A 10,228-nucleotide genomic window follows, 5' to 3' on the forward strand; every position below is an offset into this window, starting at 1 on the left:
AAACATTCCTGCTCAGCGGGGGAGTGTGTGTGTGTGGGGGGGCATGTCAGGCTACCTGCACCCCTCACTTCCTATGTGGACCACCGATCCACTCACCAAGTAGCAAACAGCTGGATTTTTCTTTGTATGAAACGCATGTTTTTTTTCCACATCAAGAGAGAATGAAAAAAAAACATGCATGTTTGCTTCAGGGCTGAAAACTGAAATAAGATTAAACATAAAGACGTCTTAACTAACCTTTTGGTAAATGACAAAAAGTAATACGAGTTCCGAGAGAATTTATCAAAATGAACAGAAACCAAGTAACAAATGTGTTTCAGAAGTGAGTACGTTTAATTATGAAATAGAGGTATGAAATATTCAGAGATAACTCAAAGAACATAGGCATCTTTTTTTGACTCATAACTTTATTATGATGTCTCCTTTTTCATAATGCTCTCAAAAATAATCCCAACGGAGAATGACATCAGAACCTGCCAGTCATCCTGCCACACGTCTCATCCTCACATGACCTCCGGCTGCACATAATGAGAGGCTTCACGAACCAGCTGTGGGTCCCACATTCCAGCCTCCTTCCATTCTGTCCCTTCAACGAAGGCTTGACCTCTGTAAAGAGGGCCGCTCGGTGTTGACGAGGCCGGTCCAACCCGAAGGACACCGGGGTTGGGGACCAGCAGCTGTCTCCACGCGGTCACCGGGGCGCCTTTGTGTTGGTGTTTCTTTTCATTTGAAAAAAAAAAAAGAGCAAATGTGTGATTCTGGGACGGAAATGTTTCCCTCTGCTTCGGTTCTCCACAATGGGGGAAGTCCTGCCAGGAGAAGAGGGAAGGTGAAGGGTTAATCTGCGGCCGGGGAAACCTGATGCTAATTAAGTCTCAGGAATGCCACATACGGACACAGCATCGCGCAGAGCTCAGATTGGCGCAGGCAGCCTGATGGTTTTATTCCCCTCTGACAGGCTGAAGGTAATGCACATCCAGAAGTGCACATCAAGGCTCTCTCATGTCAAGTCTGTGCTCGGTTCCCTCTCAAAGGAGAAGATCTGTGATGGACTTTGGGGCTGTTTTTTAGCTCACTCAAAGAAGAGTGGAGATTTTTTCCGATCAAACGCTTTACTGACCTTTTTTTAAGTTATTTGCCTTTTCATGCAGGCAAAGTAAAACAGACAACATCTGCCTCAAGAAAAAATGTTTTTAGTAACACCGGTGCTGTTGCTGCTGTTGCCCTGGATCTCACTGCAAGCTGTCGCAGAGGTTTGCCGGGGGACGCACTGCTTCGGCGCGGACACCGGCGATCCAAGACCGTGCACCGGAGCGCGCTGCCCGGGGAGCAGAACCTCCAGACCGCCGCGGCAGCACGACCCGACGACGCACGGGAGACCGGCGCAGATCGTGGCCGGCCAGCACCACGCACACCCGGGCTCCCCGGCGGCGGCGGCGGCGCGCGTTCTCCCCGCGGGATGCGCGGACGCGGAGTGCGCCGCCGCCGTGAAGCGGTCTCAGCCCTCCAACGACACCCGGGACTGCAGAGGGATCGAGTGCCGACTGCCGCAGAAGATACGGCCGAGAGTCCGCGCGCGGTCCTGTGCGGGAGACGGCTGCAGCTCGGAGGAGAGCGCCAGCCAGCTTCCCCCCGTCCATCTGTCCGACAGAGCCGCGCAGTTTCTGGGAGATTTCCCGGAGCTCGGGTACCCACCATCGGAACTTGGCGGCGCGCCTCTGGGTGTCCAGCTCACGTGTGACATCAAACCAGGTCTCATCACCTTATCATTTCCCTCATCATTTCAGATGATAATGCTTTATGAAGCACTGCGAGTGACAAGCTTCGAAAGAACTTGATGATTTATGATCTTGCTCCCTCTAATTTAAACACATGTAAACCTTTATCGACTTGGACCCCTTTTCCCACCAGGGAGCAACACAATGGGATTGTGGTCTCGAAGTAAACGAAGGCGTCGTTGACATTCAGCCCAAAATTGTATCTGTAGAGCAACTGAAGTGGAAAAATGTCTGTGAGTCAGTTGTCCAGAAAATGTTGAGTGCTTTGATGTTGGTCCATGAAGGAAACTTTCAGTGCGCTCGCCAGCCGGGCGAATAAAACTGGGTCAATGTGTGTTTCAATTTTGTTTTTGCATTTGCAGAAGATATACTACTCTTTTAACCCCTTCACCAAACTGCACTGTTCAAGAATAAAGCAAACTGTCTGATCACATGTCGCGTTCTGCATTCTTTTCCGCCCAGGCGAGAACGAAGTTCCCTCAGAAGATGCCCTCATCTTGCACCTCCAGCTGTCCAAGGGGCAGGAGAAGCTGGTGGAGGCCCTTCGCGCCCAGCAGACGGTCATCCGCGACCTGCAGCAGAAGCTCGCCGACCAACAGGAGGCGCTGCTGTCGCAGCAGAGGGAGATCCTGGACCAGCAGCGGCGCATGTATGAGCAGATGGACGTGGTGAAGGCCCAGTACGGCCTGCTCTCGGACACCGTCAAGCAGGTGTCCTTCCAGGGCCTGCAGGGCGAGCTGCAGAGCTACTTCGAGAACCACCTGGCGGGTCTGCAGAGCCAGGCCCGCAGCCACCTGCAGAAGTCCTACGCCGTGCACAAGGTGGACGCGGACGCGAAGGCGATGGATGTCGTCGGAGAGGCTCGTTTTCCTCAACCTCTGCAGGCCTGCCCGTCGCCTTGTGGGCGGGAGGAGTTCTGTGATTTCCAGAGGGACCCGCCTCAGTGTGAGAAGTGCACCATGTGTCCACCGGGCTTCTTTCTCATCTCGCAGTGTTCTCCTACAGCAGACCGGATGTGCCAGGTACAGAACCACACGCGACACTGATACATTCACGCCCTTACTTCATTCAAGACGCGGTGAGACGGATAACTGCGATGTAAAAGTTCATTTAGTAATTAAAACTTGACACGAGGGAATCAGTCAGTCCTCACTCCTCCTTTATCAGAATAAAGTGATAATTAATAGTAAAACTGAATTGACAATGATCATTTCTATGAATTCCAGGACAGAGACGAATGCCTGGAAGTACCAAACATTTGTGGAGAGCGAGTGAAGTGTCTCAATACTCCAGGTAACACATTGGCTTCATTTGATAATGATCATTATTATTATACAAAGGCAGTGTGTAAAGCGTCTTTAACTGCACAGGGGGGTTCAGGTGTCTGGGGGTTTCTGAGCGAGAAGCAGCGACGGGCTTCTGTGGTCCCGACTACTTCTACAACCAGGAGCTGCAGGAGTGTCAGGCCTGCAGCGACTGCGACGGAGAGCCCGTCTCGGCTCCCTGCGCGGCCGTCACCGACGCCGTCTGCGGCCGGCCTTCGCAGATCCGACTCTCTCAGTCGTGGGGGGCCAGCGTGGGAGTACCGCCCGCCAGGTCCTCCGGGGGCCACATCTTCCCCGGGCTTCAGCTCAACATCCGGGGCAAAGAGAAAATCGACCTGCTGTCCAACGAGGCCGGGCAGGTGACGTTCCTGCAGCACGGCCTCGTGTGGTTGGATCACAACTTTGCCATAAAGCACAGCTGCAGGAACTTCCTTCAGGTGGGCATGAGGCTCAACGGGAGCCAGGAGGAGGAGGGGGGTCGCGACCTCAGCGGCGTTCGCATCGAACAGCCGGACGGGAAACACTTCCAGGGCGTCAGCGTCAGCAGCGGCGTCGAGGTGGAGCCCGACCACATCTTCACTCTGCTGCTGAGGAGCCCGAATCAACACTGCAACCAGAGCAAGGACCTCCACCTGTACGACATCGCCGCCCCGTCCGTCAGCCTGCTGTGGCTGTCGCACGACACCGGCGCCGTGGCCATGACGGCCCACATGTCCCTGCTGACGCACTACCAGACCAGCTACCGCCCGACCTTCCGCGTGACCTCGGTGTCCGACCCTTACATGGTCGCTCTGACGCACGACAACCGCGGCGTGCGCTTCACGGAGAGCGGCGTGGTGAAGTTCGTCCTGCAACAGGCGCTTTACTCCATGGGCCACACCTGCGTACGAGAGGGTTTCTCCCTGATCGCCTACGTCAGCCGCAACGGGACCGGCCAGGAGGCGACGCAGGCGTTCAAGGCGGGCGTCAACTACCGGGACACGTCCATCACCCTCTCCGGCGCCGTGAGAGTGGGCGGCGGCGACACGCTCAGCTTTGAGATCACGTCTCCGTCGCAGTGCAACATCCGCTACTTCGGGGACAGCAGCGGGATCAGCGTGCTGAGCCTCATCTGGGTTCCCTCGGCGGTGTCGTCGGCGCTGAGCGCCACCGTGTCCCGGACGGGCCTCCCCTCCGGGGCGGTCAGGAACAAGCCGCTGTCCTTCCAGCAGGTCGGCGCCGACGCGCCGCAGGTGGGCCTGGCCCGCTCCGGGGAGCCCAGCAGCCGGAGGAACTTTGTCTTCCACGAGAGAGGGACGGCGAACGTGGCGCTCAACCTGAAGCTGATACACTCCTGCAACGTTGTGAAGGTCACCTTGCAGCGGGCGGGCGGTCCGGGCGGGCAGGCGGGTCCTGTGGCTCAGCAGGTGGCCGGAGCGATGCCCGAAGGGAGCGAGTGGGCCAGCATCGGGCTGAGGGCCTCGTTCCCGGTGCAGAACGGCACGGCGGTCTACGTCACGCTGGATTGTGTCCGCGGGCGAGTTAACCGGATCGCGCACGAGGGCGGCACTAACATTTCAATCCTCTGGGTTGCAGTTTGATCCGAGAAGCCTTTTTATTCTCAATGCATTTTCAGAAGGAAAAAAAAAAAAGACAGTTTTGCACAATATTGAATTGCAGAGCAGATTCAACTATTAACCAAATAGAGATGGAAACAATGTTGTTCCTCTATTACACATATTTTTTCATGTTATTGTTTTAATTGTAAGTTTAATCACCTGTTTAGACTTTTATTGTGAAATCCCTTTTGGGTGTAATTAACATAGTGTAAGTACTTCTTTCGCTTGAAGTACTTCGGCTGGTTGAGCAGTGACCAATTCTTCATGGGACGTGTGTGTGTGTGTGTGTGTGTGTGTGTGTGTGTGTGTGATCGAGTGTCAGTACTTACATATGCAGTGGTGCTTGTTATATACAGCATATGTGTGTGTGTGCGTTTGTGTGTGTGTGCGTACTCGTTGGCATGTCTACCTTTCTATGAGTCGTTTAATATGTATATGCTTTTTTAACGTGTGTACTGTATGTAACCAACTTTTTCAGTAAAATATTATTAGGCATTTAAAATGCAGTTTGGGAAATACGCTTGTACAACTTCTGGAGGAGTTAAATGATCTAAATTGTCTAGCCTAGCTTAGCTTAGCTTAGCTTAGCTTAGCATAAAGACTGGACAAACAGCAAGCCTGGTTTTGGTCTTCTCATCTCATGAAGGTCGTCATGACAAACAAACAACACAATATTTGCAGTCGTTTGCTCTGGTTCATTGTAGTTTACATTACAAAACAAACGCTCCTCCGTAAACTGTCGACGTGCATTTTCCAAAATGACAAACTATCCCTTTAATGCTCTGCAGAAGAGCTACACACACATAAAGGAGTTGGTATTTGATGATGTTTATGATGATATTTATTTGCTTTTTAGAAAGAAAAAAAAACGGGACTCTTGTATTCACACTATGGAAAAGACATATTTGTCACGAGAAAAGTATAGAATATGTTGTGCGCGTGGTTCTCTGAGTATACGTTGATCTGCACACGTATAGTTTAACATAGTATCATGGAGTGTGCAAATATCACACGTGTGATTCCCCCTGTGAGGAGCTGCCCGTGCATATCGTTCCTAATTGCCTCTGCGTGTTCTTTCCTCTAAACAATTAAGCATAATTAAGTTTCGGGGAGGCTGCCAGCGAAGCCGACCGCAGAAATTCTTCTGATTTATTCTCACTTCATTATGTTTAGTGATTTTTTTGTTGTTTTCCGTGGTTGAGTTGCCTGCACATCTCAATGTATCCTGTTTAACACCAAATAAAATGTATGTTTAGCCAGACTTTAGATCCACCTCGTTGATATTATATTGTGCTAGTTGCATTTTGTTTCACATAATGTGAAGCATTCCTGTCCAGCCACATCATTCGACCTTAATTGCTTGACATTTGTTTAATAGCTTAAATTCTATTGTTTTTCCATCAAGCTAAAGGGCAAAGGTTCATCAGTCAGACATTACTCATCTCCGTTTAATCTCAAACATACTGAAGCTCTCCAGAACCTTATTAAACAGCTGTAGGTGGCAGAAAATCTGAAACAATCACAGAACGTCACGCGCTGCGTTTCCACTCGATTGCTCTTAATCGAGGTTGAATCGTTGTTCCATTACCTGCAGGAGCGCTTTTCTACTCGGCGAGTCGACGAGAGGGCGACGCAGGAAAAATGGAGGGGGGGGGGGGGCCTGGATGTGAAAAACAATCAAATGTTTTCTGTCGGCTGCCCCAATTGAAAACAGGTGTTTCGGCGAGCAGCGCTCCAGATGTGCAGATCGAATGAGACGCGCTGCATGCGAAGACTTGCAGAGACGTCAGAGAGAGAGACAGAAAGCTGAGGTGTGTGTCCACATCGGAGACTCTGTCTTTAAAGCTCCTTTAATCGTTATCTGCTGAGGGGAACAAATGACTAGTTGTAATGTTCGATGTTGGCTTGTTATGACCAAGAGAGCTTCTTCCAGGGGGGGCCGGGGGGCCGTTTAGATGCGTCTTCTGTTGTACATGCCATCCTTTGTTTGTATTAAAAAAATATGTTTACTACGCTGCTTCGATATTCCGTCAGACAATCAAAGTTTGGACCAGAACTTCAAATAGAATCCAACCCATAAATGCGGCGATGAAAGGTGCCAATCTGCTTGATGGGCCGCACGCCATTTACGTCCGACCAAACAGAGAGAAATCATCCAGCATCTGTTGTGAGTTTACTTTGTGTGTTTGGAGTTCTTTCAGACTCTTTAATGAGTCCAGATCTGTTACCACAACCTCGCAGTCTCGACCGTCTGATACGACTCTTCTTTTTTTTTTTTAAATGTTTATGAAGTATTTTACTCAAAACGTTACAACTCAATGCATCGTGGATTCACGGCGGCATGTGGATGTCACCCAAACGTGGCCCCGGTCTGCTCCGATGTTGACTTAAAAAGGACAAAGCCGGAGACGGGCTGGCTTTAATCACAAGCGGATGTTACTGTAAAAGCCATGAGACCATGTGGTTGCCTGTGATGCTGCAACCCGCCGCAAGTTTGTTTCACCGCCACTCGACAGCGGATTTATGGGGTGTGAAGGAAGTCGGTAATGATGTCGTTGATTTTTTAGAGCAGCTTATTGGGTTCTTTTAAGAATGAATTGTTTAAAATGATCCAAATTCTGAAATTAGATCCATTGGAAAAAAACTCACATTGTGCAAAAAAGTTCAGGGCCAAATACCAAATTGTTCATTTTGCCGTTTGAATTGAATGAAGACGTCAAAGTAAAAAAAAATAAAACTAAAACATTCTTTTGATGTACAAACTCACTACGCTTGTTGTTGAAAATCCTTGAGTGTGACGAAACAAGTAATGAGTATGAATCTATTCGGATGTGCTGAACCATCTGGTTGCCACGGTAACCGTTTTCCAACCTACGGGTGGCTTCTTACTCGGGGGGTCGGACAGCTCTATTCTTCTTCGGCTTCAAGCTTCAGCAGCTCGCTTCGTATCTCGGGGATCCTCCGCTTGCTTCTCCGTCATCCTCCCGCTCGTCCGTCTCCATCTCCGCCCTCCTGCTGTCCTCCATCTGCGCCGGTGTGGTTCTCCTCATCAGAGCGCTTGCTGGAGCATGAGGGGGGGGGCTGGCGGGTCGGGTAGCCACAAACACACAACAGTGGGATTCGCGTTGAGCGGCCTGTGAAACGCTTGGTGGGGAGACCGAAGACGAAGACGAAGATGACCGCGGGGCTCTTTGAATCACTCAGATGTTCCACGCAGATGAGCGGTTTCTCCAGCAGGAGGAACACTTTCTCTCTCTCTCTCTCCCCGCGGGGAGCTGAAAACGTACACCGACGCTGACAGTAATCGTGCCGGACGGGCTGCTTCTCTCTTTTCCAGACTCGGCGAGGCCTCTGCGTGGTTCCCGCCAGCGTCTGCTAGCGTTTCCCTGATCGCCAGGAATGCAGAATTGACTTTTTCTTGTTCTTTTGCTGACCGTAATCATCGCTGCCTCAAGGGCGATCCGAAACTCCACGGCCATGTGGAGAATATGGAAATAAATACCAGTGTGTGTGTTTGTGTGTGTGTGTGCAATATGCCAGGTATATGCAACAGGGAGGCCCGTCCTCCACGAAGAGGCCATTTGAAGCTGATGATGAATAATTGGCGGGCTGAATGTGAGCGAGCGGTGAGTATTTAAACGGTGCAGAGACGCAGGTTTGCTTTCCCCCGGCAGGCGCTTACACGTGAAACTATCTCACTCAACGCATCCACACGAATGACTGATCGTGCACCACAATACGTCGAGTGGAGGTGTGTGCGTGTGTGTTTGCTTAAGTTGCACCATGAAGGTCGGTCAAGCTGACGAGCACCGCTGACTTTGACACCGTGGACGTAGGAGAGAAACCTTTGGCTTCAGTGGTCCAGCATTCATGTTGTGGATGCGGATGCAACCCAGCAGGTGAGGTTTCGTACGCTCTCCTCTCTGGTGTTTGAAGGCCTGAGCACACGAGGACATTTACAACTCGACCCCGGTGACGGTGAGTTACGTCCCGGGCCGGCGTTGTTGCAGGAGGAACTGTGGCCTTTGTGTGTGGGGAGGAGGGTGGATGGTCGTGTATCACGTCACACTGGAAGGCCGTGACCCGATGGTTTGTTTACTCAGAACCATCTGAGAGGCCGGTGGTTTGGAAACTGTTTTCAAAGAGGGAGAGGAGAGGATTTGATCAACTGTCGGTCCGCCAAACGGAGTTAAATCTTCTTTCCTGCCGAGAAAATACTTCACAGACTTGTGATATCGCAGCGTTCACGCTGAACTCACCATTGTTGTGAGTCGTCTCTCGCGGCGAGCGCAAAAAAAACACAAACAAACCAAATCCACGCCACATCTGGACAAGATGCCACGAGAGCAGTGAGAGCAAATAAAAACACGTTTGCGACCTTTTTGCCAGTTGAGAAAAACAACGTGTCATTCTGCCGTCGACCAGGAATGCGGCCCCTGACGGACGGCTGGGCCGACGAAGCCCGCCGCCTCGGACGCACACCCACATCTGGCTCGGCTTAGCGCCTCACACACACACACACAAACACGCGTGTGTGTGTGTAAAGACTCGGGTCGTGGGTAGAAGCCCGAGAGTCCTTCCGGTGTCTCTGTCAGAGTGCTTCGCTAAGCTCACCGTCCGCTGCTTTGCTCATAAATCGAGTAGAGTAAACTTCCCGCGGGTTAAACTTTATGACGTGTTTGCGACATTTGGGCCGTGTGCGCGCCGTGTGTTCTGCCCGGATCACACGCGGGATCAGAGCGGGCCGCACGAGGCCCAGGTGCTCACGTGGTCATTACTCGTGTTATTACTCGTGTTATTACTCGTGTCGTCCCACGACGACAAATGAGTCCAAAACGGGGCGTCAAGAGCCGACGTTCCTCAAAATGACGGAGGAGGAGCCGACGAGTCACTTTGTGTCTGTGACAAAGAGCGAATCATAAAACTCACCACCTCAGATATATATTTCTAAAACATTCTGGCCATGAAGATTCTGTACAAGGGGACGTAAACACAGACGGAGCTCTTGGTCCCGCCGGAGGGACACTTCTCACGTCCCGCTTTGCTGTTCAAGGACTTTCTCACCGCTTTGTGCAACAAATGAAACTTTGCAAAGTGCAAAACCAAAAAAAACACCACCGCTGTGGAAAGAGTTAACCGAGTGATTAAATGTCATATTTGTAATGTTTAACCATCCGCTTCCTCTGGGCGGCTTCGTGCAGCTGATAAGTGTGCGGCCCAGATGTTTCGTCCCAAACGCCGTGTGTCACTTTTAACCCGCTATCGCTTAAGTAAAACCCGCACGGTGGATCCCTGTGCGCCGATCATTCCCACGTGCAACTTGTATCCTCTTCATCTGCGGCCGAGTGTGATGAGGTGAAACATCTGGGAACCTTTCCCATTCTCTCGGGATGCTTCTTTCTTTTTTTTTTCACTTGGACATACATGGATGTTGTAATCAGGGAGGAGTTGGAGCCAAATGTAAAAATAACAGCTTGTTGAGACAACAAACAGAAAATCATTAGGATTTGCCAAAAGTTGCGTCCAC

The 10,228-nt window shown here is 51.0% G+C and overlaps 1 protein-coding gene and 1 long non-coding RNA gene across 2 annotated transcripts; one reads left to right on the top strand and one right to left on the bottom strand.

Moving 5' to 3' along the window:
- Positions 1 to 317: 317 nt before the first annotated feature.
- On the bottom strand, positions 318 to 1,606 carry LOC144390086 (uncharacterized). Its single transcript, XR_013454155.1, has 2 exons — positions 893 to 1,606; positions 318 to 809 (listed from the first exon to the last, which is right to left on the bottom strand). It is a non-coding gene; the product is annotated as an uncharacterized LOC144390086 (long non-coding RNA).
- nell3 (NELL (neural EGFL like) family member 3) lies at positions 789 to 5,967 on the top strand. The gene is made up of 4 exons (XM_040167919.2): positions 789 to 1,752; positions 2,241 to 2,800; positions 3,005 to 3,071; positions 3,149 to 5,967. Exons 1-4 carry the CDS (start codon positions 1,188 to 1,190, stop codon positions 4,681 to 4,683), a joined length of 2,727 nt encoding a protein of 908 aa, XP_040023853.2. The 5' UTR covers positions 789 to 1,187; the 3' UTR covers positions 4,684 to 5,967.
- The last annotated feature ends 4,261 nt before the right edge of the window (positions 5,968 to 10,228 follow it).

Source organism: Gasterosteus aculeatus, chromosome 21, assembly GCF_964276395.1.
Source record: "Gasterosteus aculeatus chromosome 21, fGasAcu3.hap1.1, whole genome shotgun sequence".
NCBI lineage: Eukaryota > Metazoa > Chordata > Actinopteri > Perciformes > Gasterosteidae > Gasterosteus > Gasterosteus aculeatus.